We start from the raw sequence: 26310 nt of genomic DNA on the forward strand, positions 1-26310 counted from the left end.
ACACTTTATTTTCCAACTTCGCCTCAAGGCTTCGGGTTTGATCCTACTTACCTACCAAGACTCATTAGCCTACGTTTTGGAGTTCCATCCTACCTCTCTCTCTATTTTTTTAAATTTTGTTTTTTGATATTTTTTATTTTTTATTTATTTATTTATTTTTTTTTTACGTTCTTTTCCTCCTTCGCTGTTCCGGTTCGAGCCTACCTGCCTTACTATCACTTTTTTTTTGCTGCTAGTCTATATATACAAAAGGCAAAAGCGGCTAGCACATTTTTGTATGTTCAGCAAAATCTTTTTTCACCGGGGTTCTCTGGGGGGGGGGTACTATTTCTTAGAACTTTTTATATACCCCCTAGATGATAATATGTACGATTTGCAAAGGGATGTTGTGTCTAGATTTGTTTGGATCGACTTTTATAAAATTTGCACTATTCCGTTTTTGTCCGTGTTTATTTGGCTTTTTAGTACAAATAAAGTGAAACTAATATCGAAGCAAGGGCAGTTCCTTGGCTTTTCTGCCAGGGACGTCCAGAAAGCAATCAGCTTTGATCAATGCAGTGAAAACCCCATCTTATCAGACAATTGCTATTCATTTGGACATTCCCTTTTTTTACGGGGAGCTGGTTTTTCCCCAACATCTTGGGGAAACAAAACCAAAAAACTACCTCATAGCCAAAGTTAAGTGCGGGATTTCATTTCTCTATGGTGTAATGTTTGACCTCATTAAATTTACGCACCTATGTGAACTCATTCACTTAAGTTTGTAATCATTTAATTTTGACCATTCTCACTTCTCTGCCTTCTTAGCATTGTGGGAAGATGTCAGGCTTTTTTTTTCGCCTTCGCCTCAAGGCTTCGGGTTCGAGCCTACTTGCCTACCAAAACATTTTCTTTTTCTTTTACACTTCCAAACACCCGGGCAACGCCCGCTAGTCTTTAATATAAAGGGCAAAAATCTGTTTAAATGTATGTATGTATGTTTGTAAGTCTGCCTAAAACTTTCCACAAAAGTGACGGATTTTCATGAAATTGGTATCGTTTTGAAACTTGACCCTTTGAGCGACAAATATCGAAAAATTGTCCAAAAACATTAATTCCTTCACTGGGCACTTTTTTACAGGGAGGGGTAGCAAAAAATTGTTAATTCATGACAATTTAGCCAAACATGCATGTGCAAAAAAAACGTTCTTTCTTGAATTAGTTTAAATATAAAAAACAACCTAACTTTGCTCACACGATCATAGACCATTCGTTATAGTGGCAGCGTCGTTATCTTCAGATTACACATTCGAGCCTATATATCGGTTCGTTCGTTTTTTTTTTTTATTTTTTACTGTTTTTTTTGTTTTTTTTCCCCAATTTTTTTTTTTTAAAGTTTTCACATTTAAACATTTTTTTTGTTTTTCCAATTTTTAAAAAAGTTTTCACATTTAAACATTATTTTTGTTTTTCCAATTTTTTAAAAAGTTTTCACATTTAAACAGGTTATTTATGCCATTTCTTTCTTGTTCGCTTATTCTTTATTTTGCATCATGTCCACTGTCCCCCCCCCCCCATTTAAAAAAAAAAAATTATAATATTTAAACAGGGTTATTACGTTTGCTTATTCTTTATTTTCCATTTTGTTTTGATCCCCCCTCCCACACATACACACCTCACCATACCCGGGCAACACCGCTAGTATCATATACTAATAATGTTTCAGTTGTCTTTAATTATAACAATCGAGCAGAATTGTTGACCATGGTATGCAATTTGTCATATTCTGAGAGTGTTTCGTCATGTATGGGACAATGTTGGGATGATGATGGAAATTATTTAATAACATCAAGATGGAACTAAAAATATCCATTTTTGAAGACTGTGCGTTACTATCACAAAATGTAATAAAACCAAATCCAACTGCTGTATACAAAAGAAATTGATCTGCAAATGATCTCTATACAAGATAGAATCAGCATTATTATTCATCGGACTACTGTTCTCATCTTGAGTGTTATTTTTCACAACGTTTCGGTCGATATAACCTCCAACTTTCTTCAGGTGTATCTTGTCGAACTCGGGAATGTTTCTGTCGAACTCGGGAATTTGGACAGAATTTAGAGCGGAACCCTTTATTTACTTCACAGGGGTAGCGTGCTCTTGTTCCGTCAGCCATCACTGGATAGAGGTCCTAAGTAATTCGCAAATGTATGACTTCCATCTAGTCATGGCTGATGAAACAAGAGCACGCTACCTCCGTGAAGTAAATAAAGGGTTCCGCTCTAAATTCCGTTCAAATTTCAGAGTTCGACAAGATACACCTGAAGAAGGTCGAAGGTTATATCGACCGAAATGTTGCGAAAATCACACTCAAGATGAGAAAAGTAGTCCGATGAATAATAATATACAAATAACTAATCCTCATCTCAAAAATGTTTCTGTCGAACTCGGGAATTTGGACGGAATTTCGAGTGGAATCCTTTATTTCACGGGGGTAGCGTGCTAGATAGAGGTTCTAAGTAATTTGCGAATGTATATTCCGGACAGTTTCTATCTGGCAGCTTTTTACTTTCTTGTCTTCTTTTACCCAATTATTATTAACAATTAAATCTGATCTCAATAACATGTTAATATTTTACCTCTTGTTCTCCCTTTTTCAATAGAAAAAATGAGCTATGATTAAAACTTTTCATTTTTTTTTTTTTTTTTTTTTTTTTTTTTTAACTATGGAAAAAATGTGAAAAAGGAGGTGAGGATTTAAATAACAAGTCGCGTGCTCTCGTTTAATGAATGAATGCATGAATGTAGGATTGACATGAAATTCTTAAAGATAAACTAAAATGACCGAAAAATGGGCTGAAATGACTTAAATAAATAAGAAGTAAATGACTTAGAATGACTTTAATGAACTTAAGGATGAATTGAATGTCCTTAAGAATGACTTGAATGCTTAAAAAATAACTGGAATCCTTCAAAAACAACTTGAATGATCTGAAGAATGACTTGAATGGCTTTCAGACTGACTGTTTGTAAAGTGGGTGATCATTTTACATTAAATTAATAGAGAAAAGTGATCGCCCACTTTATATCACAGTCGCAAACATAAGTACAGCATTTAGTAAGAAAGATACTACACTTTGATCTTGGCCAAAAGGCCAAGAAAAGCTTAAAAAGCTAAGAACAGCATCTATTAACAACAGACCTTTGATTTTAACCAAAAAGGTCAAGCACAAAAGTGTTAGGGACAGATCGACCGACGGAGTGACTTATAGAGTCGCTTGCACGCAACTAAAAACGAAAATAACTGAGATTAACACAATGTATGCACCTTCAAACACAACACTTTCAACGTTTCCGTCTTGCATTTTTTATTTGAGTAAATATCAAGTTGACAAATTACTTGCGGTTTTTAACTTTTAAATTCAAATAAACATATCTCGGCTCAAACAAAAAATTATTGATCGAAATAAGCACCATCAGAATCAACACACATTTGCCAACGCAAAACAAGTGTATTAATGTCAGTAACGTAAAAATCTTGTGTTCTGGTTGCAATAAAGTCGCTGAAGGCGTTTTTTTTATATCACTTAGGTTTTTGAAGCATTTCTCATGCAGAAAGTTGTCGAGATGCTTGAAAAGGTGTTAGTCGATAGATGAGAAGTCTGGAGAGTATGATGGATGAGTTTTGTAGCCCAATTCGTTCAACTTCTGCAGAGTCAGTTCAGCAACATGCAGGCACTATAATGGAGAATTGGGCCTTTGCTGTTAACTAATGCTGGGTTTTTAAGTTTCTGATGCAGTTTATCCATTTATTGACAGTACATCCTTGGTTTCACCTGCATTTAAAAAAACTAATGGATTAAACCAGTCGCAGACCACCAAACAGTCAGCATGACCTTATGGTGCAACTCTAGCTTCAGAAAATGTTGTGGAGCTTCGTCGGCGTCTAACCACTGAGCTAAGTGTCGCCACTTGTTATAAAAAACCCACTTTTCATCGCAAGTCACAACCCAGTTGAAAAACAGTTGTGCTTATTGCGTAAAAGAAGGGAAGATGACACTTCATAATGGCGTTTCTTTTGGTTGTCTTTCAATGCATAAGACACCCATTTATCAAGCTTTTTTGACTTTCCGATCTCAAGTAGTTGGACATCGTATATATTACATCTAATTCAGAAACAAGTTCTCAAACAGTTGTACATGGAATGGCTATGACTAAGGCTCTTGATTGATTGTCAACATCTGATGGCCGATCACGATGATTATCTTCAAGGCTTTCGTCGCCGCCATAAATTTCTCAAACCACTATTGTGCTGTCTGTTCAGTAGTGATTCCTAGGCCAAACGCTTCGTTGATATCGCAGGCAGTTTCAGCAGCTTTTCAGCCTAACTTGAATTGAAATAAGAAAATTGTATATATTTTTTCATCTTGTATTCAACATTCTGCAAAGAAAACATAATTGCTTTAAGATGATCGTAATTTAAACTATTCGATGGTGCGAAAAATGCTCTTTAAAATGATATATGAATGAAAATATTATAATGAAAACTTATTTGAAAATACATCATTTGAAATCAAAATCGAAAATTCCACAAGAACCTTATCAACCTAATAATAGATTAATATTCAAAGAAAAAAATGTGTAATTCACTGAACTTGGAAGACATTAAAAAAGGACAGTAGAAAATAGATTTAGTTTTGGCAGATTCTTAACCTTTGCTTCCCATATTTTCACATTCATTTCATACACAGGGTGGAGAATTACTGTTTTTTGGGTTGGAATCTATCCATATAACACTTACTGTTGACCGTTTTTTAAAGCTCCATACATCAAGTGGCTTCATGCCTTGTTTGGAGGTGATTTCCATACAAAAGAAAAATAGGAAAAGTCTATTTTAATATTTTGTTTGAATGTCATTTTCATAACATTTCGAGCGATGTAGCTTCAGGTTTTCTTCAGGTGTATTGTGTCAAACTCAGGAATCTGCACAGAATTTAAAACTGAACACTTTATTTAATCCACGAGGGTAACAGGTTCTTGTTCTGACACTGGAATAGAAGTCCTGAGCAATTAGCAATTGTATTTTTGGCCGCCCACACTGAGAATTGAATCTTCAGAAGAATGTCACTTTTACACCTGAACTTTTCCGAGTAGTCTAACCACCATGTTATGGGTCCTTACAGACAATTCTAGTCCAAATGTTTTTTTGGTACTAGTGCAGGGAGTGATCCGGACGTAAATAATGTTATTTAAAAAGCCATTCTTAGCATGGGGAGGGTGTTTTGTACCTATTCTATACTTCAACCTTACAATTGAATAAAAAACATCATAAAACTTTAATTAAACTTGGAAATACGATTTAAAAAAATAGCGCGGATCACTCTCTGCACTAGCATCGTTTTTTTTTTTTATTATAGTCTTTCTGTCAAATTTGGAAATTTATTTCATGGAACAGAACAAGCCACTATATATTCTTAATGGCAACAGCCTGCTTTTGTCTGACAGATGAGTAAGAACAAAAGTGTATTAATCAGCATGGTATAACTTTTTTATTGTTTGAATTCTAACCCTTATCCTTGAATGGCCTCCGGACCTTAATATGTGCTGACCCCTTTTGTAAAAAAAATAAATAAATAAAAAATTCTGTTGTTGCGCTGGTTTTCATGATTCTTACAAGTACAGGAGGAACTGCATGAAATTTGTTGACATCCATATTTGACAATGGTGCTATGGAATATGCTAAAATTGAACTTGTCATGATCATCAGTTTACATTCATTTCACCAAAATTTATCTCCCATGACAAAATATACCAGTTTTACTTGACTAATGGAATGGGTCTTTTGAATATTCAACACTGCTTAATTTATTGTCTTGACAAATATATTTACTGCCAGATGTTCTTAGGTTCATGCACACACTTTTTTTTTTTTTTAGTCCTGACTTATGAAGGGTTAATGAGTGAAATGTGGTCAGTGAGAAAGTAGCATAGTGACTGGTAGTGATGAGAATTGGATAGAATTAGATGATTTGAGGGAATAGTTCAAAGTGGGGGATGCCCTTTTCTCTTCCCTGCAACATCTTTCCCACAGAAGAGACGTTGCGAGCCTGTCTGTTTTATCGTTATTTCCATGGCAGGTGCTCGTCTGAGCTCCAACCCCTCGTCCCCCCTCGCTAATCTTTCACAAGAAACACCCGTTTGGCTAAAACTACTGTCAATAATTTTCCCCACTCTTTATCTGTGCCTAAATCCAAACGTAGATTCCATGAGCAAGGCTTCTTTCTTAGAACTGCACGCCAGTGGAACTCTGTTGCTTGCCTGTTTCCCACCTGACTACAACTTGGGGATCTTCAAGTCCAACATAAACAAACTCCTGACAAACCGCCCCCTTAAGTAAGACACTCTATCAAAACCCCCAATACTAATGATTACTACAATACTATCTCATTGATTACTGTACACTCAATAACCCTTATCCCTGAGTGGCCTTCGGGCCTTGATAAGTGGTGACCCCTATGTAAAAAAAAGAAAAAAAGAACTTGTTTACATTAAATTTGAAGACGACCATGTTGTAGTCAGCGGTTTCACAGGCGGGCACTTGTAGGAAAGTAAATTTTTTTCATGGAATTTGCATTTAGAGTTAGGCACAGAGGTAAAGTATCCTCCCTCCTTGTTTTTCCTAATGAATGACACAAAACACGTTCTTTTCTGGGGCAATTCACGTTCCTGACACTCGCTGACCTGAGCCTGGTTGAAAACCAGGCAAACAATTGACTCTAACTCACTTTTAGACTCTTTCTTTTTCTCTTTATTCACTTTTAATCTGAACACAGAAAGCACTTGTTCTTTCAACTGCTCACCTTGTTAAGAAGTCTTAATTTAGATAAGTAAAGAAAGTTTAGTGTCGAAGGAGTCGCTATTTTACTCGTCTTTATTCTGCCACTACTCCTGGTGATACCTGGCAGCAGCAGGTTGCTAACAGGTGAGTATCTAACAAAGTCAACTCGACAGGAATCCATCTTCTCTTTCTGTACAATCAATGACTATTTACTTAGCTAGGTTAGAAATACAAAGGAGAGAAAGGAAAAAAAAAACAAAAAAACAAAAAAAAACAAACAAAAAAAACTACCAGTTTGAGTGAAAGGAAGAGTAACTGATTTGGTGTTGGTTGCGGGTTGGGTGAGGTTGAGTGAGGTTGAGTGAGACCTGCTGGGTATGTTCTTCGTCTAATGACTGCAACCATTTTACTTGTCTTTTTTTATCCCATCAAATAATATATCACAAGCAATATTATTTGAGTAAACATTTTTAGATTCATTACATTCATTATTATATTCATGCTTTTAAAACAAAACTACTGAAAATATATACATTCTAAATATAAACAGCGTCATTAGACAGACTGAATTTAGTCAAACGTATTGAATGAGCCCATAAATACAAGACTACTATGGTTTCCGGGTAAACTGTGTCCCACAAATCATAAGTTCTGCAGTAATTTCAGAATCGCACGCAATCTACCAAGAATATGCATTTCTTCAAAATCCTTTTCGTTTTTAATTTATTTGAAATTATTAGAAACCAATCTTATAACTTTTCTATCAATTTTTATGTATTTTATGTCAGTTATTTTTCCGTCATTTTCTTTATTATATTCTCTTTATCTGTTTGTCTACCCATTCCATTTTTTTCTCTGGAACTAATAAACCAATCTTGCTGAAATTTTGTATGGGCCTTTGATAGATCCAGCAAACTAATGCACAGTTAAGGATTAATAGGGATTGAGATTTAATTTTAAAAAATAAGCAGAAATTTAACCATATTCAACTATCAAATCAATCCTTATTTCCTGTGAAGTTTTTTTTTGACCATCACCTGCCAACTGACCTTGTTCTCTCAACTGTAATTACATGTAAATTAAATTTACATCTACTAACCAAGCACTCTCATCCGTTCTTTCAATGTGATCAAACCAACAAAGTCTCCTGTTCTGTACATATCTCCTTGCAGTGTTCAGATTTAATCTTCTGAGGTAATCAATTCTAAGCCGGTTTTTAAGATTCACATTACACAGCTATCTTATTGTAATATTATTTCTCTCTATGCAATGCATTTCCTCAACTCTATTGCCCGTAGAACACGCTTTGATAAAAAAAAAAAAAATGTAGGATAACTTTAAAGTGAAAGAAAGCAAAAAAAACTTTCAGACATTTGATATGGAGACTAACCAAACCCTATGGCATGATCTGACATTATGCATCTATTGTATCATTCTTATACCATTTCTCTTCATGTAATATATCTTCAACATTATTTGAACAGGTCTCATTTCCATATATCATAATCAAACTGCATACATATGCCTGCTAGTATCTTCCCTTGGTTAACAGTAACATTGCTAATTAGTAATAGTTGATCCCTGAACTCCATTCACTCCTAACGCTTTCAATCATGCAAGTACAGCTTTTCCCTGTGTTTCAATGCTACTACTAAGCTAACAAAACTCCTGAACTACCTCATTAATCCTCACCATCCAAATATTTCTTCACATATGAGTACTCATCTATCTCCATTATCTTAACTTTTTCTTGAGCACAAATTTATCTCCCAATCAATTCCACCACACTTCTTGTGTACCTAGTGCTTGCAGGTATGACAAAACAGAGTTGTTCTCAACACCATTTCAACAAACTGAGCAGGAAGCTTTTCTACAGGCTTTCCAATGCAACAATCACTGGTCAACTCTTGGTAACATTCACTATCAGACTTTATTTTCCATAGTTTTTTCCCCAAGTCTTTAGCTTAGCAAGTAGACATTTCCGTGCAAAACTTTTTAAGTCTTCTAAGACACAAATGAAAAGCAGTGGATTCGCTACAGCTCCCTGGTGTACTCCCACTTAAATATTAAAGCTGTCACTGAATGTGTGGTTAATTCTAACATGGTTTTGATCATTTCTGTATATTGCTTGAACTACTTTCATAATTCACGCAGAACTCACCAGACAACACTTCTTGGCACTCAGCAAAAATCTGCAAAAGCGAAATACAGGTTATTCTTACCCAAATAGTTTTTGCATTTGTCTTGATAAATATAACTGTAGTGGTTATTCCTGCTCGTCTATTTTATAATCTTCAGCTCCCCCCTTTTAATCTACCCACAAGTCTTGTCTGTTGTTTCCAGAAATTGTTCTAATAATTAGAGAATGAAGTCGCGTGGGTGTCGTCCAAGGGCATGGCCAAACCAATGAATGTGTCGGCAAAGAGATTTTTGGATGGGGTGGATCTTGCGGCGAGCACGAACTGTACTGTGGGAAACTGTTGCTAATGAATATGGGGGATGCAGCATTGGCAATGATGGTTGAGTACATTCAGTTTGCTTTAGTCACGTGCTCACATAGGTGAAGTCTTGAAGCCACAAAGAATGATGTGGATGAAGATTTGGTAGATCCTTACTTATTTCTTTTCAAGACCAGAGCCGCAATCGAAGTTGACAGAAGATGATGCAAGCATTACTGATCTGGTTTTCCTTTCCTTGGCCTGTTACAGTGCTGATAAAGCTAAAATAATTGAACCGATCGACCTCTTTGAGGGTTTTAATGTCAAGGACAACCAGCTGTTTTTCATTTGGAAGGAGACTTGCGGTCAGTAACTTTGTTTTATTGGTGTTTATCTTCATGCTGATTTTTGAAACATAAGATTGCATCTTGTCGAAGACCACGACTTACTGTTACACTAGATAAGTTAGAGCATTCAGTGTGATCCGTTCTATGATATAATTGAAGAGTGTAGGTAAGAGAATGCATCCTTATTGAACAGCAGTGAATGTCAAAGAAGTCTGGCTCATCATACACGCAGACTTTAGTGTGGTTGGAGAAATAGTAGGCTTTGATTGTGTGTGTTTTTGTTCCCTATGGATTTTGAAACAGCTGATTTTTAAATTTCACACAAATGTACTTTGTGTGGGAGTGTTCTTAGATAAGTTTTGTATCCGAATACATCCAATAAATATCAAAAATCGATAATAAAAAAAAATCCGATTAAAGGAACAGTCAGACTTTGGCCGAAATTAACACCCTATACACCTTTGGATCACAAGTGCATTTGATAAGGACCGCCATATAAAATCAACAGTAGGTTCTTTGATAAGACAGGGGTGTGTTTAAAATGAATGTTTCTGTTTAGAGTATAATTGAACCATGATACTTGACTTTTGCATTTTAAACTTTAATTTAAGCCGTTATATAAAACCAACAGTAGGTTCTCTACAGTGCAATGTGGGCTACAATGTATTGTGGACTGCTACTATGGGGAGGCATGTAAAGCTTCCCCCTGGTGCACTGCAGTGGGTCCCCAACTAGAGTAGGCAATCAATTGATTTGATTGAAAAAGGGGTGATATCATAAATTTTGATGACAATAAAAGTATTTGAAGTGTAGAATATTCATTGATCCTTATTCAATCCCAGGCAATGTCGGGTGTCCCTCTTCGTGGTCTCGAAATTAAATTTAATGTTTTTTTTTCCATTAACTATTGCACCTTTCTCCTGGGGATAATTTTTTTCTTTACCTCATGAGTTTTCTTCAATGTTTTTTAAATGTATAATGATAGCAACTTGCATTAAGATATCAATCATAATATTGTACCGAGTCTTAATTTTTTTTTTTTTTTTTTTTTTTTTTTTTTCATAATAATAAAAAAAAAATGTTTTAATCAAAGGAAAAATTAACTTTTCTCTATTTTTGAGGGAAATGTCTTTTTGTCCCCTGACAAAGGAGAGATTTAACCTAGTTATTCACTCCTGTTCATTTGTTCGCACTTTTCTCAATAACCTTTGGATTTTTTGAAATTTTGTCATGGTGAAAGTAAACGTTTCACTTGATGAGGGAGACCCTGCATACTTGGCTTTTTTTTTTTTTTTTTAAAATGAAAATAGTTGTTACTGTTAATGAAAAAGTTACTTGAATTTATTCTTTCTACTCCAGAATGTTTGTTATGGCTTAATTCATTGTGTGGCTCACTTTAAAAAAAAAAAATTATCTCACCTGACCTTCCATCAAATAAAACCCAAACATCTGGACCAGTCTTGTAACTGGGTACAGTCACACAGCATATACAGCCCCCCCTCCTGAAAAATGCGGTTAAGTAATTCCTTAAGTTGCTTTTTCCTTCTAACATTCACACAATTCAACTGGTTTATGGAGTCACCTAAAGTCGAAGTCCAACCCTTTAATGCAATCATGCCTATGCAAATTGCATCACTTTTCTACCATCTTGGCATCTCAAATTCTTGTCTGAAAAAATTGCTTATTCATTCAATTTGCTGCCAGTTGTTAATTTGAGGCTCGGAATCCAATCATGCTGAAGTCATGCATGTCTACGCCCACTCATATTGCATATTTTGACATAAATTTTTTTTAGCTGCTGGCAAGCGAGGTTTTTCTGTCAGTATTTAATTATATCACCATATAAAATTGCAAACATAACTGCACACGTTGATTGTGTTCCCACTCAAAAAACAAAAGATGAATCCAACTTGCAACATAGGTTATAACAAACTATTTAACTACCTGACATTGCTCAGGATGCAGTGAAGTCATTTTGGTTTTTAATTTTCAGTTGTCTTTAATTGTAAGCCATGTTTTAGTTTCAGAAGTTGGGTAATTTTTCTATAAAGTACTGGAGATGAAGAATTCTCAGTGTTTACATGGAAAAAAAAACATATGTAAGGTCGCTAAATAGGTTTAATTTTTATTGAGCAATTCTGGTTTCTGATTGGTTGATAGCAGAACGTGAATTAATTTGATTTGTCAGTTCCTAGCAGCAGAGTTTATAAATAGAATCTCCCAACTGTGAAGGACCATCATCAGTCTGATGGGGAAGGTCTCCTAGCGGCCTCGGCTGCATGGAGACCGGGTAGTACATGTCAAGGATTCGTCACTTGACATTCAGCCCAACAGGCGGCGTACCTCAGTCCAACAGGGGCCGGGAATCGGCCCAGCACCTGTTGGACTGAGGTACGCTGCCTGGATAATACCTAGGAGGTCCACCCTCGCAGGCCTTGCCACCGGGCTTTCCGGTGGGGCAAGTTTATTGCTTGCTGCCTGAGGCGCCCCTACCGGGGAATGCCGACGGGGTTACTCAGGCAATTTTTAAAATTGCAGGAGTGCCCCTTTTTTTAGGGGAGCCTGCGGGGTTCCCACTTTCTGGCCTTGTGCCACATATTGCTGATGTGGGCAGCAATTAAATATATACCTCCATTATGAGTCTAAAATATTCCCCCCCCCCCGCTATTTTTTATATAATGGGGAAGTCCTTTTGGTTCATTTTTAATTCTGTTCAAAAATAAATATATTTTTATATTCAATTATACATAATAAAAACAAAAGTCATTTGGATCATTAAATTTGAGCCATTTTTTAATTTTGTTCAAATGTCAAAAAAAAAAAAAAATGTGTGTAGAAAAGAGAAATAATAAAAATACCTTTTATTTGTACCTTAAAAAAGGAAGCTGTTTCTTAATTTTGATTATGGAGTCTCATTCCAAAAACGCGTATATATATATATATATATATATATATATATATATATATAATATACATGCGATATGTATCCGTTACAAAAGAATTTTTTTTTTTACTTTTGTTTGTGTTAATTAGAACAAAGCAAAAAAGAATAGGAAATTTTCAGTAAATTAGAAAGAAACTATTGTGCATAAAAGAAAGTCAGTTGTAATTTATGCGCACCTTAAAATAAGCATACAAAAAGTATTTGTAAAAAAAAATACAAAGAAAATGTTTTCAAAGTGATTTTTTTTTTAAAATCTTTTTGATTTAAACATTTTTTTTTTATTGCAGTAAAAGTATTAGTTATGCATTAATATGTTAAAGTGTTAATACAAACAAAATGGATGCAATTTAACATCTTGCTCAGAACAATTTTCAATATATATATATATATATATATACATGCCTGTGAAAAGTTATTTAAAGTCAAGTCCCTGAAAAGTTTTAAGGCAAAACGCTTTAACTTTATTTTTGTCATAGGTTTTGTGAATACATCAGTGATATTTTGGTCTGATATGTAATTTACAATAATGGATTCCTTTTTCACTGAAGTGATATTTAATATCTGTATGCTTAGGTCTTTGGTGAATTACTGTGTTCTGTGCTAACACTATACTGGCTTGATTCTGAAACCATCTTTAGGATATTTTTGAGATAAAGTGCTTTGTGCACAGTATGTGTGAGCACAATAAATTCTGCCTCACACATAGATACAATCTGCTGCTTTTTAGATTTCCGTGAAATAGGCCTGTTTTCTGATAGTCTGGAACAATATCTAGATATACTTTTTCAATCTTCATTTCCCCAATCTGAATCTGAAAATCCTTCTAATTTTAGGAGACTTGTTGATTTTCTAAAAACTAAATTCTGTTCCTTGGCTCCTCTTAAATAACGAAGGACTTGTTTAGCTCTGTTTAAATCCTTCATTGTCGGTCTTGATAATTTTTGTAATAGTTTTGTTACTGTGTAGCATATGTCGGGTCTTGTAGCAGTCATTAAATAGATGAGCTCCTATAATTTCATGGTATAATTTATCATTGATTATTTCAGATTCTGTGTCTATATTTTTATCAATATCATTTTTGATCGGTGTAGAGAATTTTTTGCATTCTCCCATTCCAAATATCAATAGGATTCTGTCAATATACCTCGATTGATTCATTTTAATACTTCCTTTTTCATGAGTAAATGCTCTACCCCAAAACCATGATATTTTGCCAAGATCTTAATTTAATGCAATGAAAATGTCATCGACCCATAAAACCAAAATCAGTAGTTTATTGCCTTTGTTTTGGGTATACAAACTGGGCATTGTTTAAATTGTTGTTCAATCATATAATCATGAAATACTGTATTCCAACACTGAGCGCTTTGCTTTAGACCATAAAATGAATTGTTAAGCCTCCACATGCAATTTTTATTTTTCATTATGAATCCCTCTGGAGGAGTAATATAAAATTATGTCTATTGGTAAGCATTTTTTATGTTCATTAGGTGGATGTTAAGGTTATATTGCGATGCAATTTGCAACAAAATTCTAATTGTCATTAAGTTTGTGGTCGGTGGAAACATAGAAAAATATTCTATACCGTAAATCTGAGAGTATCCTTTAGCAACAAATCTAGCTTTGTACTGTTCAACGCCTAATGCTGTAGTCTTTTTTGTAAAAACCCATCTTGTAAAAATGACATGTTTATCTTTTGGGAGAGGTACTACTGAATAGGTATTTTTTGTTAAAGCATCTATTTCTGTGTTATTTTCCATTAGTCACAATGTTCTGAATTAATTGCTTCATTAAAGCTTTTTGGTATATTATCCATGGAATCACAATAGTCGATTTGATGATCTTTAAAATTGTCGCCCACAAAAAAATCTGGCTGCCTTCTACTTCTTTTGGGGTAACGTTTGACTTTAACATCAGCATCATCGCTGTCATCATTATGAATACTCTTGTCCCCATCAGCGACAGCTTCATTGTTTTCATTTGTTTTATTAATTTGAGGAAATATTATTTCATCCTCTTCATATGATAGATTTTCGTCTTTAAAATTAAACATGTCTGTGTATTTTTACACATCAGATTCTTTTTATTTTATTTTTCTCTGGAAAAAATACTAGATAGGCTGGACTGTTTTTATCGTACCCAAGGAATATACTGCTACTGGTTTTAATATTTAATTTGCTCATTTTACCTATAAATGCGAAGCAAGTTAAACCAAATGCATGCACTATGCTTAAATTTGGTTTTCTACTGCAGAAAGCTTCATATGGGGGTTTAGATAGTCTTTTGTTAAAGCACTGGTTGTGTATATATGTAGCAGCCACAAGTGCGTACGTCCAGAGATTTTTGGAGTTTTGATTCAATGATTAGACATCTTGCCATTTCAAAAAGTGTTGGCCATGATCTTTCCAAAGTTCCGTTTCAGTATGGTGAATTAAAGGCCGATTTTTCATGTTTGATGTGACAGTTAATTATTAAAAGTTCAAAGTCTTTATTAGTGAATTCTATACCATACATTTTACTCCATCATAGGGAGCCGTATCAGCTAAATATTTTTTAATTGCTAGCAAGGTATCAGATTTTTTCTTTAAGAAACAAACCATTATTAAACCAGCATAATCATCTAGAAAATTTAATGCATATCTTAAATTTTCTCTGCTCATCAGTTCCAATGTACCAATGATAAGATTTTCGTGGCCTTCTTATCCGGTATCTTTGTCATTTTTCCCTGTGTACAAACGTTGCAGTTTGTCAAGTTTTTTTTTTTTTTAAGTTTTTATTTTCATTCCGTCAACCACATTCGGCGTATATTTGCACCTTGTTTAATGATGGCTTGTGCAGAAAATATTTTGTTTAACTTTCGAGATTAGAAGAGCGTTTTTCAGAATACAGAAATAAAGTTCACCTTTATTGTTCCTTAGTGAGATTTTAGCATCGCCTCTCAAAACACTATCATTTACTCGGCTGCCATCGGCCAGCTCTATAAAGTGACTCTGAGGGTTCTCTCTTAGTTAGGATCCAAATTGATAAAATCAGATTCCTTTGTAATTACGTGCTGTTGCACCTCAATTGATAAAAAAAACTGTTACTGTTTGTTGAAATACCAAACGAACATGAAAATCAAAATATGTTTGCTAACGGAGCTCTCCACATTTTTAATGGAGTCTCTTTTGAAATCTGGTATCTACATTAGAAACTCTTGTAATTAGGTCACCCTCGATTGTAGCAAATAATTCTCGTACTATTTCGTAAATGTACTTAAGAGAAAAATGTTTTTTGGAAAAGTTGCGGTTTTTATTTGAGGTAAAGGTATAATTAAATTTTTGTGTTTTTAAACTTCATGATATTTGTAGATTCGTTTTTTTCTGTGATCATTTTCTCAGTTTCCTTGTAACTTCTAAGTGCCACCTTGAATTGACTAAAAGTCATGGGTTTTTCTTTCTGGGTTATGACGATGGTAAATGGCTTGAAATCACTTGGTAACTCTTTAAGGACCATGGAGATTAACAGACTGTTGCTAATAACTTTGTCAGACATTTTTAAGGAATTTGCTGTTTCGGCCCTTATAAAATAATGTGTAATGGTTTTGGCTTCCATTCGTTTTAGAGATGTCAGTTCAGTATATAAAGAAATAATTTTGGAATTTCCTTTTGATAAATAATTCTCTCTCAATACGTTCAGTGCTTTGCAGCCATCGTCCAGGGCTTCTCATTACCAGTGATAGACTTCGGTCATCTAAGCACTGTATTAATTCTGCAAAGATAGTTGCATTCTTTTCAATCAAGTCAGTCGTTTCTGTTTTCAGGTTGTGCCTGAATTATTTTGTAACTTTTGGATTAGTAAATATTCTAAAAATTTCACTTGCCACGATTTGAATTTTGATTCTGATTCATCGAAATGGACACTTTTGTGCTTATTAAAATAAATTGATGCCTTGGATTTTTATAAAACTTTCTGAAAAGTTGTAACTAACTGATTTCTATATAAGTTTGTTTGTCTATACTTCGCGATAACTCTTGACCGTGCCCCAGGGACTCTCTAAGGGCTAATAAAAATACTCCATTTTTGGGACTATTTTACCATATTTGTCTAAAATTTTCTGTGTAGGTCTATTTAGCAGTTTTATATGATGCTGAACGCAAATTTAAATATGTTAAGGCCTTGAAGACTTTTGTCATGTATTTTTTTTGCATGGTGCAGAACTCAAATTTACATATGTTAATGCCTAAAACTGCATCATTTGTTCATTTTCACCAGGATTTGATGTCCCCTAGGGACTTTTGGGGCAAAATGGGGGTGGGGATACTGAACTTAGTCAATTTTTTTTATGCCTCGTTCACTGTGCACTCACGGGGGACCATGCATGTTTCACTTGTTTTTTTTTTTGTTTTCTAATATGCATAGAAGCAAAAGTATACCAGAAATTGTAAAAGCATTTGTTTCACATAAAAACTAATGCAGTTAAAATTCCACAGCTTATAGTCACTAGAGACAAAATATTTCGGAAATTACCATTTTCCCATGCATGGAGTATTGTTGCCACATCTAGACTGGTGCATATACCATTAGTCTCTTGCTCTTAGACTAACCCCCCCCCCCCCAAAAAAAATGTCTCCATCCAACTTAATAATTCCTGCACTACCAACCAAACTTCAAGTGCTGTCCAATCATCTCGATGTTGCATCCTTGTGCTTGTTTTAAAAATATTTTAAATGAATGACAAATTCCTGCACATGCCCGTTTGATGTACATACCCCAGATTGACCCGACAAGTGGCAATATCTCGTATCTTCACTGATTCCAGAAAGTCTTCTACCCAAATAGTTTCTCCTCACAAACTGTTAGACTTTAGATTTTCATCGTTGTCTCCTTCTTCCCTGACCGTACTAACTTGCAGAAATTTAAATGTGATGTGAACAAACATTCTGCTGCTCAACTCCCTACTGCTTATGTTTAAGTGACAATGTGCCTTATTTGGAGTGAATGAAAAAAAAAAGGTTGTATACTTTATTTTATTTGCTATTTTTTATCGTATTTGCAAAATGCAATTACAAATAAAGATGGAGGATAAATCTTACAAACTCAGATGACAATAATAAAATCATCTATATATATAAAAGCAAAAATGTATGTATGTATGTTTGTGTGTCTGCTAAAAACTTTCAACAGACACGACAAAAATTCACAAACTCAGTATCATATTGAAGCTCCATCCTTCGCTCAAAATATATCGAAAAATTGGCCAAAAACGTTCATTTTTTCATCCCGAAATCGACAATTTTCAACAGGCGGGGGTGTCAATAAAAACGGCCCTCTCGACCAGTTGTACACATGTGTCAGATGACGTCATGACCTGATTTACTTTAAATAGTTGAAAAACTGAACAAATTTTGTGTACGTCGCGTTAGGTCAGTTGATTATCACGTTGGTTCATTATCTAACCGTTTTGGGTTCGAATCGTGGTGTGAGATGTCTTTTTTTTCCCCCGATTTTTTAAATTTAAATATTGAACCAGTGTTAGTTAAGCCATTTTTCACGTAACGTTCGTTTTTTTATTTTTTGCTTTGCGTATCCACCCCCCGACCACACACCCAAAAACACCCAGGTACCCACCGATTTTTTTAAATTTTAATATCGAAACAGGCTTATTTAAGCCATTTTTCACGTGTTCGTTTTTCTGTTTTCATCATTTGTTTGCCTTACGTTAGTTGTTTTTGTGTTTTTTTTCCTGCTTAAGTGTTAACGTTGTTTTCTTTTTTTACTTCGCTTATAACAAACAAACCTACATCGTCGTCGTCACGCTCGACGACTTCCGTCAGTTTGGTTCTTAAACACCACACACACCTACAAACACCCAGGCAACGCCGGGTACCCCCGCTTGTCTATAATATAAATCTCACCTGTCTGTTTTTAAATGTATGTATGTAAGTAGGTATGTATGTCTGCCTAAAAATTTTTGACAGAGGCGATGGATTTTCACAAGATTGGTATCATTTTGAAGTTCGACCCTTCAGACAACAAATATCGAAAAATTGGCTTAAAACATTAATTCCTTCACCCTCAACTGGGCACTTTCCTAGAGGGAGGGGTACCAAAAAATCATTCCATTATGACAATTTAGCCAAACATTCATGCGCCAAATACATTCTTTCTTGAATTAGTTTAAATGTAAAAACAAAATGACCTAATTTTGCTCACGCGGTCATAGACCAATTGTTATAGTTGCAGCGTCGTTATCTTAAGATTGCATGCTCGAGCCGAGATATCAGATATATATTTTGTTGATATTTTTAAAAAAAAAAAAAATAAAAATTTTTTTTTTTTTTTAGTTTTAATATTGAAAAAGGGTTAGTTATGCCATTTTTTGTTCATTTTTTTAAAAAAAATTTTTCCTTCACGTTCACTGTTTTTGTTTTTCCGATCTTTTAAAGAAGTTTTAACATCATTCGCTTATTCTTTATTTTGCAGCGTTGTTTTTTTTGTTCTCCAATTTAAAAAAAAAAAAGTTATAATATTTAAACAGTTATTACGTTCGCTTATTCTTTATTTTTTGTTTTGATTTACACCCCTCCACCACCACCACCACCACCACACTCAGGCAACGCCGGGTACTCCCGCTAGTTCAAAATAAAACATTTTTGGTATCAGTGTAATCTAATATATAAAACTCATTGTCTATCTCCATTTTTTTTTTTTAAACTGCAGCTTCTTTGAGATGCAAGATCGCAGTGTGGTGTGATGCAGGTCAAATGATTGCACTTTTTATGGACCATTCTTTTGAGTCTTTGGCTGGTAAAAATAGCTGCTAAGAGGTCAAAATTGAAAAAAGTCGAAACATAAATCGACTTTAAGTATTCTTGCATACATGTGCAAATGTTTATATGTTACAGTTCTTTTTTAGCTATTTCTTATCCATCTAATGATAGCTCAAATGGTAGGGACTAAAACTGGAGTGCTAAATGTTTTGATTTCAATTCTAATCGAAAGTACCCAAGTCATTTGTCTTTTAGTTTTTAAACCACTGCTATATATTGGGTACAATATAATATTTGACATAGAATTGGTTCTATAATAATAAATACGAAATCTGAATAAATTTATATTTTTTTTACACAGGAATCACCACGTATACAGGCCCGGAGGCGACTCGAGGATAAGGGTTAATGGGCATACATTATTCAATGTGATTATTGCGTTTTTAACATGAGTAGTGGGATTTTTGTGAGTTGGATTACATAAGGGGACGGTTCATCAAGAACTTGTTTGCATTGAACTTCTGGGAAGTAGGCCAATGGAAGAGAGTTCCACATGCGTGCAGTTCTAAGAATCTACATTTAGGTTTAGACACAGATAGTGTGGGAAATTATTGATAGTGGTTTTAGCTAGACGAGTGTTTTTCGTGAAAGTTTGGTGAGGGACCATAGATTGAAGCTCAGACGAGCACTTGCCATGAAAATAACGATAAAGTAGAGAAGGCTTGCAGTGTCTCTTCTGTGGGAAAGAGATTGCAGGGAAGAGAAAAGGGACATCCCCCCACTAAGCTATGAAGTCTGTTTTGAACTCTGTCAAGGCAGGATAAGTTGCTCCTAGCAGTTCCAGCCCAGATGTGGCAACAGTACTCCATCATTGGCTGTATCTGGCTTTTATATAGGTAGAGAATTTCACAGGAGTGAGATATCTTCTGGAGCGGTAAAAGGATCCTACCATTTTCCTGTCGACCTTGGCAACGAATTTGATATGTGTTCCATTTCAGATTGGGGAGTAAAGGTCAAGCCCAGAAGCTTATCAAAACATAAAGACTCCCCAAGACGAGAGCCATTCATTTCAATCGATGGCCATCTGGCATCAGAGCGTTGATGATGTAAAGATAGAAGCTTGGTTTTAGATGCGTTAAAAGTAACCAGCCACCTTTTTCCCCCATTGTACCATGTGCTCAAGATGAGAGGAGAGAGAATCAGGGAACCTGGTTGTTTACAGTCTTTGATATGCTACCATAGATTGTCATGTCATCAGCATAAATGTCTACAAATGATGTAAGGATGTGAGTTGGAAGATCATTGATGTAGATTAGGAAGAGAGTTGGGCCCAGGATGGACCTCTGAGGGACCCCAGTGTTAATACCGAGAGCTGATTTCTGCCCCTCAACCACTACTCTTATGAACCTATCAGAGAGAAATGATTTAATAATTGAGAAGACATTTCCAGCTATATCATAGCTGGAGATCTTGTGAAGTAAACCTTTGTGCCATACCTTATCAAAGGCCTTTGATATGTCAAGAGCAATTTCCCTGGAGAGGAAGCCTCCATCGAGAGATTCAATAATCCTGTGAGATAAAACTGTAAGCACGTCTGCTGTAGATCTAGCAGAACAGAAACCATATTGCATGTCACTAAGAAGGTTATTTTTGCTGACTGGGTAATGCTGGGTGCCCTGCTAGTTATATAAATTTGTACAAGTTTTTTTTTTCCCCCCCCCCATTCAATGTCTCTTTTTACTAAACTCTTGCTCTTCACTTTCTTTTGTCAGCATGAAAGGTGGTGAACTTTTCACAAGAATTCAAGAAAGAGCAAATTCAGCATTTACTGAGAGAGGTAAGATCTTTGGAGAGGAGAAACCCTTTTCTTTGCTCTTTATTTAATAACTTACAGAGTCACATGATATTTCTTTGGCAAAGTTTATGTAGATTTAACCTTGAATTTCTTGAAGTAACTCTTAAATAGACCAACTTGATTAAATTAGCAGATTTACCCATCATTGCTCATATATCACATATATTGATAAATAATAAAAGTTGGGAATAGTATGGGTACCCTTATCTACCCTTTTATGGGTTAAACAGTACAACCACTTTTCTAACAATTGTTTACAAAAAGTAAAATCTTTTAGAAAAATGCTTTCCAGCATTAAATCACTTTAATGGTCGATGTTAAACAAAATAATTTTTATGATCAAAAAAGAAAACGAAACCAAATAAAACCAGGTCAAAACATTCACAGATATTTGCTGATTTCAAATATACCATCGGTTTTACTGAGATTATGGATACATATGCATACAGACATGCACAGATGCCACTGTTTTTTGTGTTGACTATCTGAAGTATGTGTCTATGTCAGGTTTCTGAACTTTTCTTGAATTCTTTTTTTTTTTTTTTTTTTTTTTTTACATGGAGGCCACTCAGGAAGAAGGGTTATTGCGTGTACAGTAATCAAAGTCCAACATAAACAAATTCCTGACAAACCGTCACCTTAAGTAAGACACTCTATCAAATCTCCAATACTAATGATTACTACAATACTTTCTCATTGATTACTGTACACGCAATAACCCTTATCCCTGAATGGCCTCCGGGCCTTGATAAGTGGTGACCTCCATGTAAAAAAAAAAAAAGAAAACATGGTTGAATTAATTTGACCTTGCAAATGAACTATAGGCCCAGGACCATTGGTACTAATAATGCCCCACACCAAAACTGAACCTCCACCATCTTGTAGTGTTGAAACTGAGAACCTTAGATTAAATTCTTCGTCTTTCCTCTGACGGACGTACTGCCTACCATCACTGCCTAGCCTATTGAACTTGCTTTCATCACTAAAAAGCACTCTTGACCAATATGAAGAGTCATGATCTTTATTGCATCTGACGAAGACCAGGCGGCGCTTTCTGTTCTTTACAGAAATCACTGGCTCGCGTCTTGCATATATTACATATCCTCACAAATTAAATTCCTTTAATCTGTTCTTGATAGTAGAAAGAAAGCACTTTTTAACAAGATTGTACTGCTGTTGGATTTGGTGAGCCGTTATAAATCTGTTTCTTAGGCTGCGGATCTTGAAAGCATTGTCTTCCTTGTTAGAAGTAACTCTAGTACGACCAGATTTAGAGGCATCACGAACACTGCTGGTGCTTTGGTGCTTTTGCACAGTCTTTCGTAACATTTTCTCATCACATTTCAATCTGCGGCCGATTTCTCGATTGGATAAACCAGAAAGGTGGAGATTAATGAGCTCCTGATGATCACTAAGAGAAAGTCATGGCATATGGATTAAATACTATGTTGTATGACCTGAAACAGCAACAATTACGATTAGAGATGCTTTGTTGCCTGTTGGTGGATATTTTAAACTGATTTAGGGGCGATAATTTAAGCTGGTTTTATGCGAATTTGTTGCTGCAGACTTTCTTTTTGCCTCCTCAATTTGAAGTTATTTTTTAAATTGACGTGAACACCAGAATATTTCAATTAAAGTCAAGTATTAACAGGTAAAATTATAGAGGAATAAAAGGCTAATCAAATGAGGTATAGGTTGTTTAAACAGTTACATTAAATTTAGCTTAAATTTGCAGTTTTTGAAAAAATTACAAGTGCAGACTTTCTTTTTGCCAGCACTGTATAAGAATACAATGTGCATTGATATGTAATCATCTACACACAGTTTTGTAGTATCAGAGCTCTTCAGTGGGGCTAGACAAATAAGTGTCTCAGACCAGTATTGAAACTCAGTTATCTAGATAAAATTTCTGTTATCCTCTCAGCTATTATTCCGCACCTGCTGAGGGTAAACAAAATCTAAATGTAAAGTCAAATGCCTGAGGGCTCCGTTTTTTTTTTTTTTTTTTTTTTTACACAAAAAGAAAATAGGTAATAGTAATAAAATAAAAAAATAATTGGAAATAATTTGTGAAATAATACCAATATTGATCAGTTGCTTAATTTTAATCTTATTTTAACAATTTTAATCAAGCATAAAGATAGCTAATAAAACCTTAAACCTATAATTCAATGCTTCTGATTGTTTTTGGGATGAGGATTGGTAATTTGTTATTTGAATCCTCCAGACTACTGTCACATTTTGAGTATCGTTTTCACAACATTTTGACTAATGTAACCTTCATGCAGATTCCCAAGTACAACAAGATACACCTGAAGAGGGTCGGAGGTTATAGTGGCTGAAACGTAAAAATAATACTCAAGATGAATCTGAATAATACAAATAATACAAACTCTATTTCAATAAATCCATAGATGTATAAAAAATAAATTAATGGCCTGAATTGATAATAGATACCTACTGACTGACAAGTTTTCAAATTAATGATCAATTAAAATTAATGATTATTACTTCTTAATCACCATCAGTCTCTTATCAAATTTATATATCTATAAAAGTGAAATTGTCTGTGTGTATGTCTGTGTGTACATTTCCCGACCAAACTACTCTGTCAATTTTCAGTCTACAGACTCGAGATTTGACATAAGGGGTATTCAGATTTGGGAAAATCTTTTTAATCGGTTTTCGGCCAAAGTTCAATGATTTGACCATTGAAAACTCTACCAAACTCCTCTGCCAATTTTGGGGTCTAAATACTTGAAATTTTAGATGTGGGTTACTTGGACATGGATCAAACTTTTTAATTTGATTTGAGCCCAAAACAAATGTTAAGGGGTCAAAATTGGGGTCAAAGTTTAAAAAAATTAAACCTCTGTGGTCTCTACCAAATTACTCAACCAATTTCTGGTCTAAACATTTGAAATGTTACATAAACTCAAACATAGAGCAAGCTTTTTAATCAGTTTTTGGCCAAAAATTTGGTTGCTAAGGAGTCAGAGTTCAAAAGATTTTACCTTTGCTGTCTCTAGCAACTATTCAGCCAATTTTGGGTCTAAACATTTGAAATTTTACATAAAGGGTATTCAGACATGCAGCAAGCTTTTTAATCAGTTTTTGGACAAACATTCGTCTGCCAAGAGGTCAAAGTTAAAAGTTGATCTTTATAGACTCTACCAAAATTCCTCTGCCAATTTTGGGTCTAAACACTTGAAATTTTAGATGTAGGTTACCTGGACACGAGTCAAACTTTTTAAAATATATACATATATATATATATATATATATATATATATATATATATATATATATATGAAACACGTTTGCTAATGTGTAGCCAATAGCTCTCCAACAATCAATATATTGCTCTGTTTCATGCATTGAGCACTCTTTGGAATGACATATTGTGGTGTTATGAGTTACTGAAAAATTCTACCAACAGTATAATAATATATATATATATATATATATATATATATATATATATATATATACACACACATAAAGTTATGAACAGTACATAGGGTCCAAGCAAATCCGTACTGAACTGCTAGTATTATTTTTAATAAACAAAGTTGAGTACAATATACAATGCCTATTTTTATTTTTGTATTATATTTGTGGATGCTAATGGAGACTGTTATCCTGGCATAGCCCAAAGAAATTGAGGATTCCAAGAAACTTTGGCTCTCACCCCTGTACCTCAGTTTTATTGAAATTTATCTGGTTCATTTTAAAAAAATATTCAGTGTATAAGTAGAAGGTAATGATGTCTTGTTTTAATTTCGATTTTGGACAAGAATGAAAATTAATAAAAATGAATATGAGCATTGGTTTTACTCTTACAAAACCAAGTTAATGAATTGAAACCGGTTATTTGTGTTATTTTTATTTTGCTAAAACTTCTCAGTGTTTCATTAGAAAGATAATGAAGATGATTGTGTTTAATAATAAATAGAAAAGAAAAACCAGATGACCAAAAGTACAAATTTGCATAAAATGAAAGAGGTTTTATTTTTCTCAGTGTATGCTGGATTTGAATAGTATTTACTTTAAATTTAGTGATTTTGACAATTAAAATGTATATTAGAAACGAATATAATATAATGACCTTGAGGACATTTAAGTCTGGCTTTGTGCCAGACTTAGCTGCAGGCACATGTGCATACTGTGAAATAATGAGAAACCAGTGACCTTTTTTTAAAATGCACCTGTTGACTTGAGATTAACTGGTTGATAAAATGAAATGAGGAAAGCATGTTTTCAAACAGTCAGGATTATGTGCAGTTAAAGAAAATAATGGTTTGAAAATTTTGAAGGTAATGAACTCCTGCTTGCCATGGCTTCCACGATAAAAATAAAATTATCATAGAAATAGTTTTCCTGAGAATTGTTTTAGAAGAGACTCTGATAGTTACTATTAATGACTTGCAAGGTCAAAAGTCACTCGAGGATAAGGGTTAATGAAATTTTCAATTGAATGATGGAACTATGAAAAGATAAAAAATTGATTGATTCACAATTATTTCTTTTGGTGGACTTGAAAACGACTATGTTGTCGTCTGTAAAGAAACATTTCTCCAATGTTCCATTGGTAAGAAGTTCTTGGAAAGACATTTTATTTGTGGGAGTTCTGTTTGATTCTATGCTTGCAAAGAGAGAAAAAGTTCTTTGTAGTTTTGGTAACAGGACAGGTTGTTGCTGAGGCATTTTGGGGACAATGAGGATCTGAGCTAGGAGCTCATTCGAACATACATATATATATATATATATATATATATATATATATATAAAAGCGAAAATGTATGTATGTATGTATGTTTGTATGTGTGTTCGCCTTTTCTGTATGTCTACAAAAGACTTTTTTCAGAGAAGCGGTCGGTCAGTTCACAACTTTTAAAAATTTTTTATATCACATATAAATCGTAATATCTCACAGTTAACAACGAAGCTCGCCTGTCTATTTAATTCGCTCGACTTTGGGAAGATAAATATTCAACATTTGTCGCTCGCTGCATGTGGGTTAGTCTTTTTCCTATAACATCTTGGGAAGCGTTCCTGCAGTAAATGAAATACTATCCTGCAGTCAAATTGACCTCATTAAGTCATTAAAACGGGCACCTGCCAAATCCAAGTAATTAAATAAATTCAAAC

General features: G+C 34.4%; 1 protein-coding gene across 1 annotated transcript in view; it reads left to right on the forward strand.

The window, feature by feature from the left end:
* LOC145239895 (MAP kinase-activated protein kinase 2-like) overlaps window positions 1-26310 on the forward strand; it is a 198872-nt gene that overhangs the window by 108642 nt on the left and 63920 nt on the right. The window contains exon 4 of the mRNA XM_080103514.1: window positions 21074-21138. Coding sequence (XP_079959640.1) covers window positions 21074-21138 — 65 coding nt within the window. The remainder of the gene's footprint in view (window positions 1-21073; window positions 21139-26310) is intronic.

Source organism: Euprymna scolopes, chromosome 19, assembly GCF_053919585.1.
Source record: "Euprymna scolopes isolate OS-2025 chromosome 19, ASM5391958v1, whole genome shotgun sequence".
NCBI classification, from domain to species: Eukaryota; Metazoa; Mollusca; class Cephalopoda; order Sepiida; family Sepiolidae; genus Euprymna; species Euprymna scolopes.